At 41.2% G+C, this 26,803-nt stretch overlaps 1 protein-coding gene across 5 annotated transcripts; it reads right to left on the bottom strand.

Moving 5' to 3' along the window:
• Positions 1–11,202: 11,202 nt before the first annotated feature.
• On the bottom strand, positions 11,203–21,239 carry irx6a (iroquois homeobox 6a). 5 transcript variants are annotated; one of them, XM_072547384.1, is made up of 8 exons: positions 16,232–16,734; positions 15,663–16,093; positions 14,555–14,818; positions 14,307–14,416; positions 13,774–14,084; positions 12,869–13,432; positions 12,283–12,391; positions 11,203–11,820 (listed from the first exon to the last, which is right to left on the bottom strand). In XM_072547384.1, the coding sequence occupies exons 2-8, from the start codon at positions 15,726–15,728 to the stop codon at positions 11,811–11,813; spliced, it is 1,434 nt and encodes a 477-aa protein (XP_072403485.1). In that variant the 5' UTR covers positions 15,729–16,093; positions 16,232–16,734; the 3' UTR covers positions 11,203–11,810. The 5 variants fall into 5 exon arrangements, with proteins under 5 accessions (XP_072403485.1, XP_072403486.1, XP_072403490.1 ...); XM_072547385.1 differs by having other exon boundaries at positions 16,372–16,734; XM_072547389.1 differs by lacking the exons at positions 15,663–16,093; positions 16,232–16,734 and adding an exon at positions 21,153–21,239.
• Between the last annotated feature and the right edge of the window lie 5,564 nt (positions 21,240–26,803).

Genomic DNA, 26,803 nt, shown 5'->3' with positions numbered 1-26,803 from the left:
TGAGAGGGAGTATGTGTGTATGTGTGTGTGTGTGTCCATCTGTCTGTGTGTGTCTGTATAGTGTAGTGGGGTCACCAGTTGTGTGACATGCACCCAAGATCCTGGTTGAGGCCTTCGCTCATCAGCCCCTACTCAGCCACTTTTCTTTGGGGGCTGCCTGTCCCTGATGTCTACGTCTATCCCCATTAGTTTCCATAAAAAGTATGTGTCTCTACATACCTAGGCTACAAATAGTTAGCCTGGCAACTTGGAATATCAGAATCATATGCAAATTTGTATCTCATCTCAGCAACACCTGTGTTTCAGGGCTACCACGCTATCCATTTAACTAGTTCAGTTACAAAGTGTAAGTCTTAGACTTTCATTATGAAGCTTGCAATAATGAAAGGTAACACTGAAACTTATTATTGTCCAGCTTTTTAAATCTTACTATGGTTTACTAAGGAGATAAATATTTTTGATTTTCTTTGCTTTTTATTGAACTTGATGGAATATTTATGAGTTTGAAATATTCTAGCCAAGTTTTGAGCTATTTGGTCCAGCTCGATGTATGCTTCCAACACAGTTAGTTTTCATTCTATTCATTTCAAACCAAAGTAGAAAAGCAAGGATGGTCATCACTTACAAATTTCAATGTATTTAGAAATAAGATAAATCAGAAGAATGATGACATTAGTCCTGTTTCATATTCATCTTTACTTTCAATAATGAGTTTTAAATGCAACAATTGATGGATCGTGAGAAATCCATGTTTAATGTCCCTGCAGACAGTGTTATTCAACTATTAAAGCCTGTGTGTTGTTCTTTGAATATTAATTGTTTGATCCTACATAAAAGCTGGCATGATGCCAGTATGTAGTGATAATCCCCCCATCAAGCTATTTACTGCCCTGTTTCTTATTTACAAACAGCACAAAGATGGTTGTGATTCTAATAGCGCATATGAAAAACAGATAGGTCACAGTAAATCTGCCTATGCCTTGTTTGAAAGTTCCACACTTAGCATTCTTTCCTAATTCCTTGTGCTTTCAGTAAATATGAAGTTTCCCAGACTGTGTGAAACCAATTTTCTTTTCCATGTCTATCTCACCTCAGTTTCAATTTCAAAGATTGCCAGCTGTGGTTGTGTACTTTATAAGGTTTGGAGGGATTATTGCAGAAAAGGTCCTTTGTCATCTACCTCAAACAACAAGAAGCCCAGTCCATCACAATTTAAGGTGAGACTTTCATTCAATGATGTCAGGCTATTGAGACATCCACAAATTGCTTTGCTTTCTGCTGAACAGAAGCCCTGTTTGTTCTTGTCACATTGCAGTTCTTATATATTCATATTGATTAATACATTAAATGTGTAAACAATGCAGAAATGTTTATTCTAATTGCATTTCAGACCAAGAATACCAAGTAGTTGTTTCTATAATTGTTATTCCATGGTAAATGTAGAAAATTCACAAAAACAAAGTATTCAGACCTTGTTCTTTCTCTTTACTTTCAAGTTCTTCCCTAAGTTTCTTACAGCTTTCCTTCTGCCTTCCACTTGACAATAACCCTTATTAGTTCAAAATTACACAACACTAGGTTATAGTCCAACAGGTTTAATTGGAAGCACACTAGCTTTCGGAGCGACGCTCCTTCATCAGGTGATTGACTATTACCTGATGAAAGAGCGTCACTCCGAAAGCTAGTGTGCTTCCAATTAAACCTGTTGGACTATAACCTGGTGTTGTGCGATTTTTAACTTTGTACACCCGAGTCCAACACCGGCATCTCCAAACCATCCTTATTAGTTCAGAATGCTTCAGATAAGTTTTAGAACCATGTTGACAAATTAGAGTTTACTTTGGCTATTTATTGCTGAGTATTTAAGTTTTGAGGAGATTCTCCCTGAATTTTAACATTTCTCTTTGTACTGTTGTTTTATTTATATGTACAATGTAGAGGGAGGGCTTTAATTGTCCTAATCCTTTGTGCCTGTAGAAAGATCCTTGACACAGTGTCTGCAGATGCTTCATCCTGATCTGTTCCTTCTGACAATTTTTTTTGACAGTGGTAGTTTGCTATTGTTTACCTTAGCTAACACTAGACTCAAACCCAGGTGGGTGGTGGTAATCTGAACTAAATACTAGCATGCTGAGCCATTTGTCCACCTCACAGTTATCCTAATATAAACCTGCATTATAACTTTGTAAAAGACAGAGAAATTTTAAAAATTCTCAAACGTGTTTGGGAATATTTTCACATCAGTTTGTTTTCAGTTCAATGAGAAAGGACAAAAATCAAACAACACCAGATTATAGTCCGACAGGTTTATTTGAAATTGCAAACATTTGGAGCTCAGCTCCTTCCTCAGATGTGGTTTGATAAAGAGGTATAAGACATAGTATTTATTAGCAAAAAGTTAACAACTTTAAAACCAGCTACCCTTTTTGAATCCTTTAATCAGTTAGGAGGTAGACTGCTGATTAAAATGCAAAATCCAGATTCCTTTCAAGTCTTTGACCTTCAATAATTAAAGGTTTTATCAATGTGACATCTCAGGTTAAACAATACATGTTGGGAAGCATTGCTGGGTCTGATTCTGTGGAACGAGGTGGAGTAAGTAGATCAAGTAGGGGAATACTTAAGGGATGGTAAACATAATATTGTAAGGTCTAGGTTAGCCACTGAAAATGAATAAGGAGCAGTTAGTTGAGGGAGGGCCAACTTCAATGAAGTGAGAATTAATCTAACCCAAGTAAATTGGAATCAAAGATTGATGAGATAAACTTTGAGTGAACAGTGGGCTGCTTTTAAAGAGGAGATGATTGGCACAGTTGGCGTATATTCCTAGGAAAGAGAAATATAAGACAAAAAAACCTACTACTTCCTGGATAATGAAATAATGAATGTGAACCTGAAAAAGCGTGTATAAGGAAGATGTCAAGTTGATTATACAAGTAAGAACCAGGCTAAATATAGAGAAAATTTGTGAGCTAAAGTATAAAATGAAATAAGAAAGGTAATCTAGAATGAGAAAATCAGCAGCAAAGAGTAAAGAGAATCTAAAATTCTTCTATAGATACATAAATAGTAAAATGTTAGTAAAAGCATTAAGGCTGAAGATAATTAGAAAGATAAGACAGCAAAAGAGGGATTTATGCATGAAGGCAGAGCACATGGCTGAGGTACTAAACAAGTACTTTGTAGCCATCATTACCAAGGAAGAAGTTACCTCCTGCCTACTTTAATGACCTTTCAAACCCTTATTTAACAAGAACTGACCTGCCTTTGCCTTAAAAATATTCAAAGCCTCTGCTTCTACCTTTCTTTTCACAAAGAAAAATTCCAAAAATTCATGATCCCCTAAGAGAAAAACACATTCACCTAATTTCCGTTTTAAATGGGCATGCCTTGTTTTTTAAACAGAGGCCGCTAGTTCTAGATTGTCCCACAAGAGGAAACATCCTCTCCACATCTACACTGTCGAGACTCCTCAGAAATTGTTATGTTTCAAATCAAATCACTTCTTACTATTCTAAACAAATACAAGTCTAGCTTGTCCAACATTTCCTCATGAGACAACCTGCTCATTCCATGTATTGGTCCAGTAAAGCTTCTCTTAATGGCCTCTAATGCATTTCCATCCTTCTTTAAATAAGGAAACCAACATCTTGCACAGTACAGTCTCATCAGTGCTCTGTGTCTCTGGAGTATCACCTCCCTATGTTTGTATTCAATTTCCCTCATGATAAATGATAGCATTCTATTAGTCTTCCTAATGAGTCACTCTACCTGCTTACTAAACCTTTGCAATTCTTGTACAAAAACACCCAGATCCTTCTCCATCTGGAATCTCTGCAATATCTCACCATTTCGATAATATGCTTTTTAAAAAATTCTTCCTAAGATGGTAACCTGGTTTTTTCAAAATTGTTAGAAATTCATTTGTTAGTTGACAACGTGTTAATTATGTTCATTTTTATGACGCACACAGAAAACAAAAAAGGAACCATTGGTAGTTTGAGTTGAACTAAATCAGGTTTCAGTTGAGATGAATCAGGTGTCCATTTCAGCAGAGCAGCTTCACCCTGGGAAAAAGGTAAGTTAGCTCATGAAGTCTCCAAGCTGTGAGAGTTGGTGTAGAAGGTTTCAAGTTGTCAGAAGTGAAAATAAATTTCTATCAAAGTTGGAAACTGTCATCTAATAAGAAAGTAAACCATTTATACAGGAACAACACTTTTCTTGGATTGAGTATGGAAAAATAAGTAGCTTGGGAGAAGGTTGAAATGTTATTTTGCATTTTATGTTATGATTGTCCTTTTCTCACCTTTGCACGATAAACGTATGTGCTTTAGTTAAAGAACATTGTTAGCTTGCTTACAAAATCTTAAGTGACTAAAACCCCAGAATTCTGACAGGTGTTTGCTGTTTGTGTAAATGATCTGGATGAGAATGGAGAAGGCATGGTTCGCAAGTTTGTGGATGACTCCAAAATCTGAATAGACAGTGAAGAAGGTTTTCTAAGGTTACAAAGGGACCTTCATCAAATGGGTCAATGGGCTGAAAAAGGGGAGATGGATTTCAATCAGGAGAAATGGGGTGGCACGGTGGCGCAGTGGTTAGCACTGCCGTCTCACAGCGCCAGGCACCCGGGTTCGACTCCAGCCTTAGGCAACTGTCTGTGTAGAGTTTGCACATTCTCCCCATGTCTGTGCGGGTTTCCTCCGGGTGCTCTGGTTTCCTCCCACAGTCCAAAGATATACAGGTTAGGTGAATTGGCTGTGCTAAATTGCCCATAGCATTCAGGGATGTGTTGGTTAGGTGCATTAGTCATGGGTAAATATAGGATCGGGGGATGTGTCTGGGTCGGTCACTCTTCAGAGTGTCGGTGCAGATTTGGTGGGCTGAAGGGCCTGTTTCCACACTGTAGGGATTCTATTCTATTCTATTCCATAATTACAATGGTAACAAACTGCAAAAATTAGACTTATGATCTATAAAGTCAGCTTTTACTCTGGGGTCTTACTTGTCTAGTATTATCATCAGCTGAGATCATTTGTTCCTGCATAAATTATCAGGACTTGATCAGATGCTGGAAATTACAAAAGCACAGTTCATAATCTTCCAATCTTCCTTAGTTATAGTGCAATACCAAAAGACTGGAGAATTGCAAATGCTCAAAACAGTTTGCAAAGGTCAGCCCTGAGCTATAGGAAGTCAGTTTAACCTTGGTGATGAGCAGACTTTTAAAAATGATAATCAGGAGCAAATTCTTTTGTAAATTCTATCATGGGATGTGTATGTAGCTCTTCTGTTCCCCATCCTGAAATGCCCTAAAATGAATTGTTTGCGAGGCAAATTTCAAAGACCAGTTAGGAATCAATTATGTTGCAATAGATCAAGATCACATGTAGATTAGACTGGGTAACAATGACAAGTTAGCTTTCCTAAAGGGCATTAATGAAACAAGTGGAGTTTTTACAGCAACCAATAGTCACATCACTGAAACTCACTTTCAGTTCCAGATTTTTTTTTGGTTGAATTTAAATTTCAGCAGCTGGTGGAGTTTGAACCTGTGTCCCCAGAATTTCAACTCGGCCTCAGGATTATCACTCCAGAGGCATTACCACTACACCACTACTTCCCCAAAACTGTCACTTAGTTAAATATGGATTGATTAAGGAAAGCCAGCATGGAATTGTTAAGTGAAAATCATATTTAACTAATTTGATTGAGCTTTTAATGAGGTAACAAAGGAGGTTGTTGAGGTTAATAAAGTTAATGTCATGTATGTGGACTTCCAGAAGGCATTTGATAAAGTATCACATAATAGATTTTTTAACAAAGATGAAGCCTATAGAATGACAGAGATAGTGACAGCATGGGACCTGAGTTTGCTGAGCAACTGGAAAAAGAGAGTGGTTAATAATATTGTTCTTCAGACTGGAAGAAAGTAAAGGATGGGGTTCATTATTAGGACAATTGCTTTAACAAATTTACCAAATAAGTGCAGAGGGAGACCATTTACCTCCTTAAAACTGTTTCATCATTCAATAAGATCAAGGCTGACCTGTTGTGTTTCAAATACCCATTCATATCTCAATAACCCTTGGTTCCCCTGAGCAACAAGAATATCTGTCTTTTAAAAAAAATCAATGACTCCACTTCCACTGCCTCTGAGGCAGAAAGTTCCAAAGTCGCACAATTCTCTGAAATAAAAGAAGTTCTCCTCATATCTGTCCTGAAAGGGTCAGTTCCAAAATGTGCTGATGTAAGAAATTATCTTGACTTAGTGACTTAGAAGTCCAGGACATAATTTTGAAATTTGCAAATGGCAAGATCTTGGAACTATTGTGCAGTGTGAGGAATATAGTGAAAACAGTAAAGAAGATGTTGGCTAGCCAGGGAAATGAGCAGACATGTGTACCTTAAAATTTGAGGCCCAGAGCTGTAAAATGATATCTTTGGTAGGAAACATTAGAAAAAGCAATATGACAGAAAGAATATAATTCTAAAGCAGTAGATGGATCAGGGTTGTATCCATCAAAACCATTGCAGATAGCAGGTTGAAAAAGCAGCTTGTGTGGCAAAAGAACAGTGGCATAGGCTTTATGAATGGAGGTTCAGAGTACAAAAAACAAGGATGTTATGGTGAAATTTATAAAACACTGGCTTAGAGTATTGCACCTAATTCTATGCACCACCACACATTAGGAAAGATGAAAAGGCATCCATAAAGGTGCAGAAAAGGTCTACAAGAAAGTTCTGAAGATGACAGTTGTTAGTGTTAGGTAAGGGGTAAATGTAGGGGTATGGGTGGGTTGCGCTTCGGCGGGTCGGTGTGGACTTGTTGGGCCGAAGGGCCTGTTTCCACACTGTAATGTAATCTAATAATCTAATCTAGTTGTGAATAGTTTGGAGAAGCTGGAGCTTCTTCCCTTAGAGAAGAAAAGGTGAAGAAGAGAGTTGACAGCGAGTTCAAAATCAAGAGGGATCCAGGCAGGATAGCAATGGTCCAGTTGGTGACAGGGTCTAGAAGCAAAAGACAAAAAGTGGCAACATTTTCATACAAAAGGTGGTGCATGTATGGAATCAGCTGCCAGAGGACGTTCTGTTACAATCACAGCATTTAACAAGCATCTGGATGGGTATATGAAGAGGAAGGGTTTAGGGGAATATGGACCAAGTGCAGGCAAAGGGGACGAGATTAATTTAGGATATCTGGTTGGCTTGGACGTGTTGGACTGAAGGGTCTGTTTCCATGCTGTGCATCTCGACTCTATGACACTGATTTAGAGTGATTGGCAAAAGAAACAGAGATGACACAAAGAAAATAATTTTTACACAGTGCATAGTTAGAATCTGGAATGTGCTTCCTGAGAGTTTGACGGCAAACATTTCAATCAAAGCTTTCTAAGCGGAATTAGCGAATTCTCAGAAAAGAGAAAGAAATTGCAAGACTACAGGAAAAGGTTGGGATGTAGAGCTAGCCACGTTGCTCCTGCAGGGACCCAAGACAAACATGATGGGCCTCTTTTTATGCCAGAGTATTCTATAATTCTATTCTAGATATTTGTTGCTGCTTTATTCCTGCAAAACAATAGAAGTGATTTAAAATGCTTTTGTAAATCCTCCTGCAATGTTATTTGGTTTGAGAAAAGACCTCGGTTCAAAACTGATCTTATTTGCCATATTCAAACCAAATTCAGAGTCCATCAAACTATAGATAAATTTAAGTACTGTGAGATTACAACTCACTTCACTGTGATTAGGTCTGAGTGTATCAGACTATTGTTGTAACATAAACATAGATATTTATGTTAGAATCCACAGTTAACTCACATCACTGGGCAGAGTCCAGGGTCAGTGGCATTTATACTTCTACAGACCTCAAACGTAATTATGCATGTGGTGAGATTCGACAATACTGGTGTATTTATTTTATTTAAATCTGGAAACAAGATAGGAGGTCAAAGCTCTCTCTGAAGTTTAACCAAACACTATTTAACAGTGCAATATGAAACCATACTCAAAAGGGAGAGTATTTTTGTTGGTAAGGTTGGAGCTGCAGTGAGGACTTGTTCCAGAATTTTGGGGACTTTTTTCAAGGAAGCCTGTGTGGGGCTTACTTGCAATGATTTCTATGCTTGTAGATGAATTTTCCATTTATTGTTCACCATTTATTGGTGGACCTAATACAACCGGTAGCGTAACAATGCCCTCGAACGTCTTGCTGCCGAATGCTGTAGTTACTGTGCAATAGCTGTTATTGTTAGTTGATGTTGTCCATCTTCATGGGAATCCTAAAGTAAATAGGTGGCCTGCAGTGCAATCATGTCCGTCTAAAACTGGAATTTGCATGGTCGAATAAGGCCCGTGCTGATTCACATGAACGTGAACTTGGCAGTATAAATGGAGCATTAACTGAAATGAAATGGTCTCTCGAGGTAGGAGATTCTGATCCTGAATGAAATTGCTGGAGACAAGTTTTTACTTGGCCACGAATAATTTAGTGCAACTGATAATTAAAACTATGTATAAATAGCGTGGCTGCAAGCGAGGTTAAAAAAATACCGACGGAACGACCAGTTAGTATAGGGTGAACGAAACTGCCTCTCAAAAAGGAGGACAAATCCGAATCTGCAATTTACTCAGATGGCGTACAATGTTTCTGTAGAATTGTTGCAGCTGTGCTAAGGAACATAGATGCATGGATGGCGCTGGGATTTGCTAACAAGATTAAGCATACCTGTAACTCGAATTTTTTTTTCAACCTTCAGAAACAAACGTGTAAAAAAATTGCATTGTTGTAAGTTTATCGGGAGTAGTTGTACTTAACTAAAGCCTACAGCAAGCACGGGGTAGGGATAGGGTGGAGGTGCGGGGAAGGGAAGCAAAGGGAGGAGGGGGCACGTCCTTATATTTATTCCGTACACGTTCCACTGTGTCCAAACCACGTAAGAACTTGCAAGAAGCCTCAGAATCAGACTAATACTCTTTATTACATGAACTAATCCCTTCCAAATCCGACTTGAAATAATGTTTATCTTTTGCCAGCTTAATTTCCCAGCCTGAAATCCCTGGGTCAGTCCCAGCATCAGATATTGTGCCATTTCGACAACCTCGTTTAAAGATAACTGCCTTTAGATCAAAACTATATAAACGTATATAAAATAGTGTACTCAAATTACAACAAAAGAGGATACTCATGATATAGAAATGTGTAAGGGCACAGAGAAATCTTACAACTTATACTGAAGGAAGACTTGAGAGTTTCTGATTCTTTGTAGATCTCAAGTTGTAAGATATCATTTAAAATCACATCTCTAGGCTGGGCAGCAGTGGATATATAGTCACCAAGGTTACTGAAAACACGTGGGCGCTTTCAAAATGAAACGTAATAAAAATAATGTTGATTTAATCTTTCAGATCAAGTTTGTGAGCAATAGACATTGCCCGAATATGATCATATTTGGATTTTAAAGGAACTTTAATAATTATTTTAATGATTTGGTTTTACTGTAAAACAAAATCTAATGTTAACTTGAACGAGCTGGCTTCTGGAGTTGTTTTGTTCAAATTAAGTACATTGTAAAATTATAGTGACGAGAGTAAATTCAGAAGGATCACAGAACCCCGTATGCAATAAATACCTGTACTTGTAGGTGGAAAACATCAAGTGAGCGCCTTTGCAATTTAGACCATGGGTTAACAAAAACACTTGACACCAGAAGTGTCATAACAGGATGATGTCATGTCTTGACGTTAGCACTGTCCACTTGAAATTGGTGAGACAATATGAGAAGCCCGAACACTGTTTCAATCACTGTACCTGTTAGTGTAGCGTGAGTGGGGATAGTTTTCTGTAATTAACTTTTCTCTGCCAAACACTATGCGCGAGAATTTGGTGCTTGCAGCACCATGCTCTGTAAGATTCACTGGGCTGTCTCATTAAACTGATCCTTTAGCTCTGCGGCCTTTCCCTCTGCCGCATTGGGTTGAGAGACTGCAATGATCACAAAATGGAAAGTGATAATAACAACAGTAAAAGTATTGATTGATTTAATTCCGCAACGTATAGATACACTCCCCATTTTAGGCCACGGCTCACTATATTCAGCAGCTTGAATAAAACTGAATCTTAAAAGAATCCGAATGCATCAAGGCTGCACAAAGAGAGTGCACCAGACTAATATAATGCTGCAACTTCTTACATTATTTATCTTGAGCGTTCTCTGGTGATTTGGACGTCCTGTTTAATTGTAAATTAGGTAAGGGCTCTGTTTCCTACAAAGCGTAGCATTTGTTGAAATGTCTTTTTGTTTTGTATTTAATAACAATTCCAAACTTGTCCTTTGTTAAAATAAGACTCCAAATGAAACAAGCGAATCTCTTCTTTTGCAATGAATTTCTGAAAGTTCGCTTCTGTCTTTTGAGGGTAAGTGAGGGGGACGTGGTTACATCTGAAACTTGGGATTTTATGTTGCACCTTTTTATTCCAGAAGAGAAGATCGTATAAAGAGTGTGTCTCGACTGGAGCTTTAGGTTATCTCCATACTTTTTCGATTAGGTGTGTGTGGGTCTTTGTTTTAACGCTTTGGCCTTTAATCTCAAAAGCAGATCGGTTTGAATCCCTGAAGTGACTAACACAAAATCCAGTCTTTACAGAATCCTGTAATCAAGGCACGCGTTAGCCCTACAACGTTGCAACTTTCTTTGCACAGAAGGACAAAGGGGAATTCTTCTCCTAATTCTGTCCTGCCTATTTTACTCTGACGAACAGTGTACAAGCAGAGCTGTCAGTCCTAATTAGTAGCCAACAACATGGAAAGTTGTCGCTCTGTATCCGTGTATGTAAAGTGCACAATGAGCGCCCATTGTTTGGCTTTTAACCGACTGAGTTACACGCTCTGCATTTCACCAATTAGGAGCATTCCATAACATTGCAAAATGCTTTTTAAAAATCTCTGAAAACTGTTAGTGTAAAATGGTCAATGAAATCGCAATTGCAAAATATTTCCCCCTGTCCTTTAATTGTTGTTGGGGAGTTGTCAGCATCTTGATCGATTGTACCGTACCGGACTTCCAGTGGGAGAACTCAAGGGGGAGACGATAATAATGTGGGACATTTTCAAATCGTTCCTTGCAATTGAACTTTAAAAAAAGAATGTTGAAAGCTAAAACCATTCCTTACAAAAACAAGATAGCTATGTAACGCTTCGGCAATTTATATGATTATTTTAATTGCATAAATCATACCTTCGTTTGTAAATAGGTCACCGTGAGTCTGCAGTTTTGTTTTACAATTATCACATTACACAGGTTTGACAAGTGTAATTTATTCCCATTTCACAGCACAAACTAAGTGGCGGGGGTGGGGCGAGTTGAAGGTGGGGATGTGGGACTCTAATGTAAACCAGTATAAAACGCAGTTTTGAACCAAAGAGTAAATTGCAAACAACGCGTGCTCCAATTAAAACGGTAAAAATAACTCGAAAACCAAAAGCAATGGGCGGCAAGATGTGAAGTGCTTTCATCATTAATGTAAGGTGTATTTCGTCGAACAGCCCAACGGCCTCCCCTGATTCTTGTACATTTTTCCCGAGTTAGAACAAGTTAGTCCGTGCAAGGAAACCCCATTGGAAGCGCCCTTTCTGTTTCCTCTTGAATGGGATCATTGGCCACTGGTTAAGTCAAAAGCGAATCAGTTTTACAGTCAATGCCAGTGCTCGGAAGAAACGGATCCTGTCTCATTTCCAGTGTATTGTCAATCACTAGTGCATACAATAAAAGGAGTTGTGCGGCTTTCACTTGGTTTACAGCGTCCTGGTCTAAACAAGCCTGTTTTGTTTTGAAAAAAACAAGTATATGTACATATGAGTATGACACATTTAACGATAAAACAAAATCGTCAATCACGCAAACAACTTATGAAAAGGCGGCATTTCCCACCACCCCCTCTCCCACCAACATCAGCAGGCGGTCAATATGTCGAATTAGAAATGACAACAAAATTCGGAATAAAGGTTATATTGTTTTACATTGCATTTGAAGTGGCCCCAGTGACGGACACGTTTATTTTCCAATCAAGCAAAGCCAATGACTTTGAAGCAACTTTCAAACCCAGTAAAGCTCCTCAGCGTTAGGCCTGGTTCTGCCGGTATGTCCAATATTTCCTGGATCCTGTAATCCCTTCACAAGGGCATTTCACATTCCATGCAGAGACCCAACAGTGTTCCCGGAGCAAAAGCCCTTTAGGAACCGGGAGGGTTTGAGTGGACCATGAAATGTCACCTACCTCACCTCTTCAGGACAGGTCTGAAGGCCCTCCTCAGCTTCCCCTCTGGGTGCAGTGGGCATGTTTCCGTCATCTCCGCTGATTCCACATCAGATTTCCCATGCCTCAGAAATCCTGAAAAACACAACCCCTTTTACAATATGCTCACCGCTAATTATTCGATAATTAACAACTCGAAGTGACCAATCCTCCTTTCACAACCATGACTGAATTCACACACCGTCATATAGATGGGTGCGTGCTTTCTGAACTAACTCATTCACTCTGGAACAAGAGCCTCTGTGTATCTGGTTATAAATGTGGAAGTATGAGGTAATAAAGCACAGTTAATAAAATAATGCCGCAATGTTTAGATTGAAGTCGGTGAGGGGCGATTTATAGCGTATGCCAAGGTATAGTATCATCACCAGGTCGACTAAAAGCTCAGTGTTCAGTGTAATTAAGAGATGCCTTCATTCACATCTTGAAAATAACACACCACAGAATGGAAAAAGGGGAAGTTGGGTTGTCACCATCTCTCCCGCTGCCATTCTGGACCGTGTTAAAGACAAGACTTGATGTGACTGGAGAAAGTTAATGTGCAGGAGGTACCTTCAGTCCCTGATGTATACTGGCAGTTGCCTAGTGCGGGGTAGGAAGCACAGTGCAGCTGACCAGTGGCCACAAGCGTTTGTAAATTGAATGCAGAAGTTCTCAGAATGCGGGCTGCATGTGAAGAGTCTCGAAGAGATAGGATATCATCGACTTGGTTGACCGTGGCCTGGCTCGGCCTCACCTCGGCGCAGTACCGAACTGTCCGCGACTGGCCGCTCTCACACGCCACCAGAGCGTTGGAGGCTGCTGTATGTGCTAGAGACCAAATCCTCGGCTTCTCTGCTGTCCCAAAGCGCTGCTGGAGACTGGTGCCTGCCATAGAAACTGGTGGCTTATTGCTGATGGTTTCTAGAAAGTGTGGAGCGAGGCTGGAATCACCCTTCGAGCAGGAGAATGTGTGCGGATTGCCTGGAGGCGACATGTTACGGTCACTTCCCTCCACCAGCCTTGTACCGAGGCCGCATGGGGCCTTGTCTTGGTCCACTTTTCCCGATTCCTCATCGTCCAAATCCTCCAGATCACTCAGTCTCAACTCTTTGTCATCTCCATATTCTTTCTCATCTGTGTACACATTCAAAGAGATAAGTATTAATCGCTGGAACACGGAAACATTGAACTATCGAACTGTTGAAATATCTCATCTGAATTCGACCGTGAGAACAAACCTGAATCATCATTTCTACAAGAGGGTTATCATGTCTTGCATCTACAAGGTGTCAACTTTCTTCCTACAATGTGCTCTTATCCTCTATTAGATTTCTGAACCCATTTAAGTTTTCTACCTTTGGCCCAGTTATGTTTATAACTACATCGGCTGCAGACCATCAACCGACCCAAGAAAGTTTCAGGTCTTCTTCAAACAGTGCATGACAGCGCCATTGCAAATGCGAGTGATAGCCCACCTTTCGCCCCGCTCTCCGCACTGTATTGGTCCCCGTCTTTTTTCTCGCTGTCCTCTTTCTTCTCATCCCCCCCTTTGTTTCTCGGTGACCAGGTCATCTTGTTCTCCTTCTTCAGCCTCCTCCGGGCGTTCGCGAACCAAGTGGAGACTTGAGTCAGCGTCATCTTGGTGATGATGGCCAACATGATCTTCTCGCCTTTGGTGGGATAAGGGTTCTTCCTGTGCTCGTGAAGCCAAGTCTTCAGAGTGCTCGTGGTTTCTCGGGTCGCGTTTTTGCGCCGAGAGTTGCTGCTGAAGTCCATGGTGGCACACCTGAAACAAAACAAAAAAAAACAAAATATAGAGAGATCGAACTGCATTGGAAGTAAAAGATAGAACACTGGAAACTGAAATGTGTATATGCATTGGGCGAGGAGCAAATACACTGATCAGTAAATGGATTTAACTCCGAATCACCATCAGAATACAACACACATTGCCTTAGGTCACTTTAATTGTTGCTCAGGGTTTCAGTGTCTTGATCAGAGGTCTTACCTGTCATACTGGTACTGCCCCAAGGAGTGGTCATACGGGTAGTAGGTAGCTGCTGCAGCAACTCCCGAGTGTAAACTCCCAGTGCCATCTTTAATTTCATACTGGGAATTCTGTAAAGGGGATGGGATACAGGGAGAAGTGCACACAAAACAGTCAAGAAGTTGTGTTTGAAATGAAAGCGTAGCTCAGACGCGAGAGGAGACGGTGTCAAGGAATCGCAGGTGGATTGGCCTAAGGCTGTTACTCACCAGGGAGGAGTACAAGGCTGAAGAGTCGGTACTGTACGCCAAATAGTTCCCGTAGCCCTGGCTGGCTGCAGTTGCATAGGGAGAGCTGCTGTACATGCCCAGGGCCGCGGCCGCCGCGTTAATCTCAGTCCTGGCGTTGGTCAGTAATCTGTTATCATAGGGAGGGCAGCAAACAGCAGCTTGGGCCGGCCCAGCGCGCCCTTCAGTCACAGGTCTGGAGCCGGCTTCGCAGCACGTCGCTCCGGGACTGGCCGACACGAAGAACTGGACGGAGAGAAATAACCAAGGCAGCAACCGTCATTTCAGCAGATCAAAAACATTGTAAAGTGCAGGGAAATGCGAGGTGGGCGCAGCAGTCCGTATGGCTTGGAGCTGAATTCATCAAAGCAACATAAAGTGGGATTGCAACAGAATAAAGGGATAGTAAGAGGAAAGAGTTTGCTTGGCATCGTTGTGGAATTGTGAAGATAAAGACATGTAAATTATTGAGGGAGCCGGAGAGAAGAGACTCTCAGTGTGGAATGCCTTTAGATTCTCACTGAGGCGGAGGAGGGAAGTACTTAAAGGAACATGCACTTGTACCTAAATACAGCGAGGAGAATGGAAACTATGAAATAATGACTGAGCGAACAGGCAAATGACCACACTCAATGCAGTTTGGGGAATTGGGTTGGTTATTAGGAACGGCCGGTTAAGTGCAAAACGCAGCCAAGCTAACAAGAAGTGCTGAGCGCCGAGATAAGCACCTGGAGGAAACGGTGGCCCCAATACAGGGCAAATGTGCAAGGTTTCAACATGGCCACACAATCATACATCCTAAAAGTAACTTTGCACAGTATACAGTGGCACTTATTGTGGTCTGGAATTAAAGCACAAGTCAATATAACGCATTCATGGTACTTTGCAGAATAGATTGCACACTTGGAGAAGACAGACACATTCACCAATACGACCATGAAATTGAAAGTGTAGTGTAAAAATCCAAATTATATGAAAGGGGGAGGGAGTTGGTATCAGGTATTCTAAACTGAAACAGTTAAAACGCAACGTGCTAAAGAATACAGGGCACCCAGAGTGTAGTGTGTATGTAATGGGCGTCCGTTCTTACCTGGGACGCTGTGTTGTAGGGATATCCAAATTGAGAGAACGACATCACTGCTCCCTGTGCCACCATAGGAAGATTTCCTCCTGATAGTTTGGGGAGCAAATCCTAGTTCAGGATGCCCCTTCTCCCCGATACATGGCCTTTGACTTCATTAGAGAGGATTCCAGTTTAGAAATCAGAAGGCGCCGTACACTGGCAGTTCAAAGCTTACCGGGGGTGTTCATCTTAAGGCACGGTTTATGGATGAAATGTAGCCGAAGAGGGTTAAAAAAAAAACCGGACGGAAGTGCAAGCCTGCTCTAGAGGCTACTGCCGGTTATAATTTGCCACTCTCCTTCCTTTTCTCATCCAGGGAAAGGTATCAGAGTGACGTCACATTAATCCCGAATCGGCCGGACAGAACGGATAGCACGGTGTTTTTTTTTGCCAATCATCTGCAACGTGGAATATTCCTCGTTACACTCAACACTTTGGTTCTCATGGTCTCCCTCGCTTTCGGTCGCGCGCCGACGGCTGCTCAGGTACTGGCAGGGTCTTATTTGCAAACATTACAAAAATATCCCGAAACTCACCGCGACAGGATTGAGGGGAATCTCGGGGAATTGGAAGGTAGCGACAGTTTTCAAAGGTTGCATTTTTAACCCATCCTCCCCTCACCGCCTCCCCCGCCATGCTGCCTCAACATACAGGAGTTATGACTTTAACACAGCACCTTTAACTTCACTTCATTCCAATGGGGATGCTTAAAACATCCCCCCATCACAAATACAATCATAAGGATACTTCTTCAAATTTAGCATTATCGGTGCCGCATCATCACGAAGTTTCCTAATGACTCTCCAACCCATTTGTTTTAAGAAGCAAACAGCGGGGTCACAACTCTGTCACCTCACTCGGTTGTAGTTTGCGGGGGGTAGGGGGGGGGGGGGGGATGAACAGGCAGAAAATGAGCCACACGCTGTTTTCACGCGGGCTCGTAATGTTGGCCGTTTTTGCCTTAATTGGTTGATTCTGGTGAAAATCATCCCAGCGCGTCCTCCCACCCACCCCCGCACAATGAACTGAGGCAAAATCCGTAAGACGTCAAACGAAATGAAAACGAGAGCGGAGATGCAATAAAGTACAAACTGACGCGGAACAGGCGAGGGAGGCAGTGTCACACCCGGGAGAGAGGCAATTATTTGACCTCCTCCGACAGTTAATAATCGAAAAGAAAGAATGGGGGGGGGGGGTATTGTGGGTGTCCTAGAACACAATCTTCTCTTTCAACCCGTCCGATCCATAGCCAAAGGGCCAGTCACTAATTAATGATGATGATCTATCCATTTTTCTCCATTAGAGCCAGAATGATCCCCAAAGAGTTGAATATCTCGCTTTGACAGGTCAATGCGGGCTGATTGATGGCTGTCTGGAGACCGGCGTGCCCAATACGAGCAGGGCGTAATTGCATCAATTAACAAATGGAAATTGGGGACTTGTGTAGCCAACGATTTACACCGGGTTAAAAAAAAAGCAGCCTTTCGGCTCCGATTCACTAGACAAAGTTTGCGCTCTCACTCAGAGCGATCAGTTTTGCTCTCATTACGGCTGGCGACAATAACAGTGTGGAATATGTTTCAATTAATGAAAGTGCTGGAGGCTTTTACGGGATGTGTAAGGTCGCCCAGATATTCATCATCTTCAAACTTTCACACAGACTCGCAGCGCTTAAAACGCGTCTATTCCGGGAACGAATTCTTTTGCAGTGAACAAAAGACTCTCAACAGTCCAACTCAGTCAGCGCTCCCCCCACCCCACCTTCCCCCCATCCCCAGTGCTCACTCTACCTTTGCTCTTTCACTATTTATTCGGGATGAGGTGGGAGGGTTATTTTCGGAGTCCCGGGAACTGGAGGGATTTTGGGGAAACCGTTAAGCAAAAGCTGTCACTGCTTATTGGGTTAATCTTTTATCCTAAAGTTCCCATTCTTCAACAAATACCAATAATGGCCGGAACCTGGTGCTTTTGCCTCGCTTCAATCTTGTCCCCTTTTCCACTTCAGTCACTCTGAAATGAAGACCTCCTACTTGCAATCGGGCGTGTTTACAAACTTCAGTGGCTGAACGGGACACGTTCTGTAGTAAATGCGTACACACAGTCATTTCAGAGTGAAGGAGTGTGTGGCACTTGCCTGCTCTGAGGTCGAGTACATGTACTTTTCCAGGTGCAGTTAGATCTGTTGAGTGCACCTTGTTACCCGCTAGGGCACCAAGTGCTTGTAGCGAGTGCCCCCGCCCTGTCCTCTTTTGTGTGTGTGTGTGTGTGAGAGAGAGAGAGAGAGAAAAGTCGAGCTCAACTCGCGGTAATGACCAGCTTCTTCTAACAGCGGCGCAAGAGAGCTTTCTCTGTACAACAATAAAGTGCCCACAAGTCTGTGATCAGATCAAAGAGCGGGAACTGGAAACTGGAGCACAGCCTCTTCATCGGGGCGAGAAACAAGCCATGCATTGACCTGCAACCACCATGGCTACAGTGTCAGCTCTGTGCCGGGTTTCTGGTCCATTTCGGTCATTGAATCCGTTTCGCCAATAGGCCGCTTCAAATTGAACAAAAATAACATTGGCTATGGTCCAGTGGGACGGAAAACATCAACACGCCGAAGCGAGGAACATCAATACTTCCCTATTTACAAATTGTTGGCGTTTCTGTACTTTAAACTTCTTTTACATTATTAGGTGTTCCACGAAAGTATCAGTCAACAACGTGCATTTAGCTCGCGCCATTTGCCGTACTAAAACTCTCCAAGCTGCTTTCGAGATGGTGATTACAGAAATAACTTGGCACCAAGCTAAAGATAGAGACAATAGAATGGGTGGGTGGCGGGGGGTGGTGCATAGAAATCAAATGGTTTAAGCAACGTGTTCAAAGAGGAGAAGGTGGTAGGGAGGGGATGGTGAACTAAAAGGACGATCTTTTATTAATGAACGGTCACTGGACTCGAAGCCTTAACTTTCTTTGCTCTCCAGGCCAGATCCGCCGAGTTCCTCCAGCAATTTCTGTTTTTATTTGGTTTATACAAGTTTACTGATGGAACAATGATGCATGCAGAACTGGGGCTACATTCAAGAGTGAGTAACTGGCCAGTATTTGCCCATGCCAGTGCTGTAGCACGTCTTGGAGCGAGCGCTTGAATGCACAAGTGCAGCTGGACAGGGTCTGCATAATTCATGCTGACCAGTTGGACCGCAGAGAACATACTATTTTAAAAGCAGAGTGAATACCAGCTTTTACAATTGTCCTTTGAAGTTTCCATCTTTGTGATCCGTTGACCCTCTGTGTCAACTGGCCTCATTTGGTTTATACGAGTTTACTGGAGACCGCAACAATGTACACTGTGAACACAGAAAGGCAGCTATACTGTTTAGTTCTGGAGGATTCTGATATTCCCCAAGTGAACGTCCATTCTGTTAAAACAGAAACTAAGGGCAACAGAATAGTCCTGAGGGAAAGAATAGGCACAGTTGTTGCTTCACTTGGGGTTACCTGAACAGAATCTGGACTCACTGGACAAGTGTGAACACACGTGGAGAACGGGGCAGCTGAATTCAACTTGCCTTTCCACCAAAAGTAGGATTAGCGACAGAAAAACCAAGTAACCAAGGCGTGATTATTGAAGGATGCTGGGAATGTGGAAAAGAAAAACTCAGCCGGTCTGGCAGCATCTGTAGAAAGAAAAACAGAGATTACGTTTCGAGTTGAATGAGGTTTCTTTTCCAAGAAAAAGACACTTTTGATTCCAAAACAGTCAGTGATTCTCTCTCCACAGATACTGCGCCAGATCTGAAGTTGCTGGGCATTGTTGATTGTCATTATCATGTCGGTTACTTTGTGGCAATTCTATGGCTTTCAAAATAATAAACGTTTCCTTTTCCTCTTAATATATGTTTTGAGAAAAAAAACATCAATACAAGTTAAAATTACATCTTGTTGAGTTTAAAGGTTGCATTGCGATATTCATGAAAAACAAATCATTATTAAATTGAAGAAACCCTACCATTTTGTGGCAACACGTTAAAAAGTTTCTGGTCAGAATCACAATGGGCGATGGAACAATGATGCATGCAGAACTGGGGCTACATTCAAGAGTGAGTAACTGGCCAGTATTTGCCCGTGCCAGTGCTGTAGCACGTCTTGGAGCGAGCGCTTGAATGCACAAGTGCAGCTGGGCAGGGTCTGCATAATTCATGCTGACCAGTTGGACCGCAGAGAACACACTATTTTAAAAGCAGAGTGAATACCAGCTTTTACAATTGTCCTTTGAAGTTTCCATCTTTGTGATCCGTTGACCCTCTGTGTCAACTGGCCTCATTAATGATCTTCTGGCCCCCATCTTTTTTTTACCTGTGCAGCCACAAAGGACTCTCCTTCCTAATCTCTTCCCGCGCCTAAAGCGTGCTGAGCCTCAGTTTAAACAACCACCAGTCGTCTCTCTCTCTTTCTCTCTAATGAGAGAGCAGCTCTATGGTCTGGTAAATTATGACGACTTTGCCCCTTTTTTACAGCGAGTCGAGGTGGCGGGGTGGAGGACCCGTACTTATGATGTATAATGCAGTGCTCGTTTCGGTGTGATAAACCACTGGAAGCCACAATGCTTACTATCACGCGACGATAAAGGTAATCATCAAGAAAGACCAAAAAGAAAACAACTCCCCTCCTTTATTATCATTATTATATTTAGGAATTCGAATTTAAAATGGCAAGTGGCTAAACAAGATTTGGATTCTCTGTCATTATTCTGTTATCCCTTCTTCTGAACGCACCCTACGTTACATTTCAATAACATGAATCGCAATTCGTAGGCCTCACCGGGGAGGAAGAAATGAGCCAACTCTGGACTCAATGGGCAATGCTAAAGTTCAAGTCAAGACAGTGGGCCAAAAGACCATACGTATAGTTTCCAGGCGTGTTTAGGTCAGCGTATCTATCCCCTGTGTACCACACCTTTTCCGAGAGATGATCGCGCTCACACATTTAATGGGAATACAGTACAAGAAAGAAAACACGGCAGAAAATGATCGACTACAGCTGGTCTGCCAGCGAAGGACAAAGTCAGGTTAGCGTTTGAGAGATGATTCTTCACCCAGCATGTGAAACCTCCGCATTTCCAGGGAATTTATCTCATGGATGCGGTACCTGAACACCAGTAGATGAGCAGAATGCGCTTTAGAATATACGTATAACTGTGCATGTAGCACATAACACATGGCACGTGTAGTTTCCCTAAAATGTAGAAATGGGAAGTAGGACATGGAAGAAACTGAAATCGGTAAACTATAGGATCCGGGCTGAAAATTGCTAGTATTTAGCTAATGTTAGGATCAAAATTAAAGCACTTTAAAACAAAAATATGTTAAATCACTTCCAGAAAGACATTCAAGTTTCCTAAGTTATACTGCTAGAGAAGTGCAAATATTTCATAAATACATGAAAAATAGTCACGTTTGGTATAATTACCTTAATTTCCCCTTCTTTCTCCACCTTTTCGGTGCTAGCCAGGAGCACTAACTAAGTGAGAAGCTCATTTGGAAAACTGGCGTTAACACAATGGGACCGAATGGCCTTCTACGGCGCTGTAACAGTTCTGTGACTCTGTGAATTGCTTCCTATCTTTAACTGCAATTCAAGCCACATCTGAGTAATTAACAAAGTAAGTGATGGTGCAAGTTCAGAAGCTGATTTGTACATGCCTTCAGATTGGGATGGCCCTCGGGCTCTGTTTACTTGTGTGGACCGCCACCATATGTGACACGCCGACTGCGAATGAATGGAACCATTTCAGTCTACTGCAGTCACCCACGTGGCGTTAAAAGCAGTAACACGGTAACTGCAGAGTGATGCCACTGAATGGATAATACAAGGGGCTCTGGCAAAAGAATGTCTCACGTCGCATTAGATCAGCACATGCTGCAGTAAAACAGAAAGAGCTCACAGCCACGAAATATTGCGGTAATGCATTCTTTACCAACTTTATTCATCCTTGCGTACATTGTTACTTTACGGGAAGCAAAACATTATAGTCAGGTGTACTTTGAAGGGCTTTTGCCCGAAACGTTGATTTCGCTGCTCGTTGGATGCTGCCTGAACTGCTGTGCTCTTCCAGCACCACTAATCCTGTACTCACTAACCGCTTGGTGCAAAATCTGGTCATATACGTTTAGACATTTTACAAATGTCAAGCCCCAATACACACCCAACCTCAAAGTTTAGTTATAAAACCTTTTCAATTTTTGTGTGAAATAGAACAAAACTTGGAAGATGATTTATGCCGGGCTCGGGACACATTCCGGGCAACTCCTGAAATATGCGGCTGAAAACACATTCCTTCCGCACTGAGTATCAGCGATCATTTACACTGGATTCGCTTAGCGCAGAGCTGGACTTGAAACAGCGCCCTAAATCGGAAAACAGAGTGAAAATACAATTTGCTATCACAGTTATGGAAAGAAATTTTCGTTAAAAGATTAATTGCTATTGTAACTTAGATTAAATGCAGATTGATTTTAAACTAAGCCGGGATGTTTGTCTGTTCCATTTAACCGAAACCATGTTCATCCAAACAACTGAAAAGCTCTCGGGCACATCGATCACTGAGCAGCGCCAAAGACATTGGAATAGCTAGCTAATATTTAAAGTGACAGATGCATATTCGACTTGTTTGTGCGCGCGTTTCACAGGTGGCCGGATATCTTGTCCAAACACTTCATGATTAGAACTGAAAGGGACACACTCTGCCACACATTAGCAAATGTTGCAGGAAATGTGAAGAGTTTGCCCTGTTTCACCAGTGTTCACTGATGTTTAGATTTGTATACACTTTACTTATTTTCAATTTTTAAACTGTCTATCAAATAAGTCATTCTCTACTTTTAATTACATTTTTTTTTATTGTTCATTAAATATCATCAGATTATTGAAAAAAGTATTCATCTCAACCTCATTGACAATGTCTTTCAACCTCTGCATAAAGCAGAGAACAATCCAAGCCAACATATCATTCGCGGTGAGGTTTAGCAATGAGTTAGTGCAAACTGGTAAGAAGTTTTAATGTGCATCGGGAATTAGTCAGAAGCTGTAAGGTAATTTGAGTTAAACATCGACCCATGGAAACTTTTCAAGCATCAACAGCAGAGATATGCTAAATCTCTCAGCAGGTCGTGCGTAGTAGCATTATCGACATTGGAGAGGTTCCTCAATTCAACTGTTGATGGTAGAACAGGTAATCAAATGAATGTAACCTTGCCGTTTGAAAAGATTTGTTTCTCAATATATTTAAGTAAGAGGTGAGCAGCTTACTCAGAGGTTTCACACCCTGCTTGATACGACGAACAGGAGCATGTAGTATCAAAACCCAGCCCACATCTTCCTGTGCTGATAATTTCTGGATCTAGATTGCGATGCTTATCTGGAGTTGTGTTGTCTTTGCCAATATGTCACAAATACTGGTCAACTCTGCTAAAGTTAAAACATACAGACATTCTGTATGTGTCGGATTCAAAACTCGTGTCAGACTAAGAGACTGACTACACACCATTATGTAGGATGCGTTCAGCTCCACTTTAATAACTAGCAGACAGTATGAAAAGGAACAGCAAAGAACTTCAGTAAAATATTGTCATTACATGTTAGTACCTGTGAGTATCGTAAAGTTTAGAAATTATGTGAATTTTTTTATATCACCAAATTTAGGCCACATTAATCATTTGCATGCTGAATTGTTGTCATTTGGCCATTACTGCTCAGGTCTTCTTTAAAACAATTCAAAACCCAGTTAGCTATTGCCAGACACTGAATAATACGAACACCATCCAGGAGAAAGAAACAAAAACAGAAATTGCTGGCAAATGTCAGTAGGTCTGGCAGCATCTATGAAGAGAGATCAGAATTAATGTTTCAAGTCCAGTGACCCTTCTTCAGAATGGAGAAAGATATTGGTTTGATTACACTCTTACCCTTGGACTCATTTCACCCCTCTACCACCAGTACACATGGGTGATGGTATATATTTTCCACAGAAAGTACTACACTAACTCATCAACTTCATCCTGAGGGAGTGAAACCTCTAATACAAAGAATGCCAAGAACACCAATGTGATAGGAATATTTTCATCACCAAGTTCCTCACCAAGTCCCACATTTGGTCCAGAATTTATAACGTTTATGATGAAACTTCTTGCTTTTGTCATTGATTACTCTGTTGAAACTGACAGATATGCTTGGAGATTGTACATGAGCAATTGGTTGCAGAAAACCAAACATTGCTATCAGTGACTCTGCTTCTTCAGCGATGATTTGGGGAAGCTGGTGTTGGACTGGGTGTACACAGTTTAAAATAAAAATCACACAACACCAGGTTATAGTCCAACAGGTTTATTTAAAAGCACTAGCTTTCAGAGCGCCGCTCCTTCATCAAGGGGTTGTGAAGATGTCTTACAATCTTATATTCCACAAACACTCGATGAAGGAGCAGCGTTCCGAAAGGTAGTGCTTCCAAATAAACCTGTTGGACTATAACCTGGCATTGTGTGATTTTTATCTTCAGAGATGGTGCTCTAAAGATTGACCAACTACCCATCGTAGAACTACCCAACTACTCCAGAATGCGATCAATTCAAAAATATTAAATCAAAATACTGGGAACCCAAAGACCTAGTTGAACAATTTCAGGAAATGTTAAGAACTCACTATCCCATTGGGAGTTTGGTATCTGATTCATCTGATTCACTAATGTTTATTCAGGGAGTGATTTTACAACCACAGTGATGTAGTTGATATTCCCTCTGAAATTGGCTATCAAGCAATTCCATGGTATTCAAGAAGGCAGCTCATTAACAACTTCTCAAGGGTAACTAGATGTAGCAAGTTAAAAATCACACAACACCAGGTTATAGTCCAACAGGTTTAATTGGAAGCACCAGCTTTCAGAACGCCGCTCCTTCATCAGGTGGTTGTGGAGTACACAATTGTAAGACACAGAATTTATAGCAAAAGTTTACAGCGTGATGTAACTGAAATTAATCATTGAAAAATATCTTGATTGTTTGTTAAGTCTCTCATCTGTTGGAATGACCAAGATAGTTTCACTTCTTTCATATGTAAATCACAAAACTCTTTTTAAAAAGTTACATTCTCAGGTTAACCGTAACAATTGATGTCAGCCAGATAAGATGTTTAAGGTGTTAGCCCCTGTGTTCCCTGTCTGTGCCGTAATGTTTAGACTGATTCTAATCTAAAAAGTGAGTTAACAGAATCTTACATGGATTCATGCAATTTTTGAGCAAAGTACAATGTAACTCTGCAAGTACAAATTCACCCCACAAATGCGTATATGTGCATGTGGGTTTGTGTGTCCGTCCATCTGTCTGTCTGGATGGGGGGGCTGTGAGTGTGAGAGAGAGTGTATATATCTGTGTGTGTGAGTCTGAAGTGTCTAAGTCTGTGAGAGGGTGCATTTCTGTGTGTGGCTGTAGACTTATGCGTGTGTCTGGGGTGGGGGGGTTGTGAGTGACTGAGAGAGAGTGTATGTGTGTGTGTGTGTAAAGTGTTTAAGTCTATGAGAGGATGCATGTGTGATTGTGGGAGTATGCATGTCTGTATATACATGTGTCTGTGTGTATGTGTGTGTATAGGAGTGCCTGTGTGTGTGTGTATAATATATGTATATATATGCACATGAGTGTCTCTGTGTGTGTACAGTGCAACGGTGGTCACCTGTAGTCTGACATGAACCCAAGGTCCCAGTTGAGGCCCTCCCTATGGATATGGAACTTAACTATCAGCTTGGCTATTTTTCGCTGCTGCCTGTCCTGAAGTCTGCCTTGGAGGATGGTCACCTGAAGGTCAGAGGTCGAATGTCCTGGACCGCTGAAGTGTTCCCCAACTGGGAGGGAATGCTCCTGTCTGTTGATTGTTGTACAGTGCCCATTTGTCTGTTGCTGTAGCCTTTGCTCGGTTTCACCAACGTACCATGCCTCAGGGCATCCTTGCCTGCAGCATATGAGATGGACAATGTTGGCACTTCCAAAGAGATGGAGCAATAAATCCTGTCCTTGTCCGTAGCCCCATACACCCTATGACTTAATCAAAATAATCACTATTAGCATGGTCAGGTCAAAACTTTCTTAACACGATTGTGGGAAGACCACCAAAGGACTGCAATCATTCAAGAACAAAGGAGCATCTCCACATTATCAGTGCACTAGAGAAGAGCAATAAATATAGCCACACTCACATCTTAACAGAAAATTGAAAAAAATATATTAGGTGTCATTGCTATCTAATACTTTTACACACTGAAAATTCAGGCCTCAATCACTAATGTGGTAACATATTAAGTCAAATAGTCTTTGAATTGATGCCACAATAAAAAAAAGTGAAACATAATAAGCAATATTAACATTAAGCTTCTGAACCAAGGTCAAAAATAAAACTTTTGTTTTCCAATGCAATTCTTTGGGTTTCCAATGATCATTTTGGGAGGGTTAGAGGATATTAAAATGCTCTTCTGTTTATTGTAAGAGTCTTGCAGCAAGTACGACTGTTATCATTCTATTGCTAATATGTTATGCCATTTTCATCTAAATGGTTTGCACTGACCACACTTTGGTGACATAGTCATGGAACTGAGGTCTTGAGTATTTCTTCCAAGACATACAACTGAAATGGAAAAGGACCTGCAATTTTGATGTGTGGATGATCCCCAAACATATCTGCGTAATTATTGAAATCCGTGCTCTACTTAGTGGAAGAGCCTCAAACTGACCTTTCCACTATTAGTATAGTGGAGTAGACAAGTGCAGCAACAACTGATTCCAGTTAAGACTATACAATCATTGCTGGAATATCCATAATGTACTGTTAATAGTTTTTATGTTCTGATACATATGTAATTTGTATCTGTGAAAACACATGATTGAGTAGTGATGCTAGAACTTTGTTTAGGGCATTTAAACTGAGTAGCACTATCACCTTTACTGTGGCTAGTTATATTTCATGGACTAATGAGATTTTAAAGCCTGTAGGAAGTGTTAGAAGTTTATCATTTACTGACAAGATGAGATTTTATCTGAATGTAAGAAATGTAGGAATCTGATGATCTAGCAGTAATG

This window comes from Chiloscyllium punctatum, chromosome 26 (assembly GCF_047496795.1).
Source record: "Chiloscyllium punctatum isolate Juve2018m chromosome 26, sChiPun1.3, whole genome shotgun sequence".
NCBI classification, from domain to species: Eukaryota; Metazoa; Chordata; class Chondrichthyes; order Orectolobiformes; family Hemiscylliidae; genus Chiloscyllium; species Chiloscyllium punctatum.
Note: the sequence above shows the minus strand (reverse complement) of the source record. Positions and strands in the feature narration are given on the sequence as shown.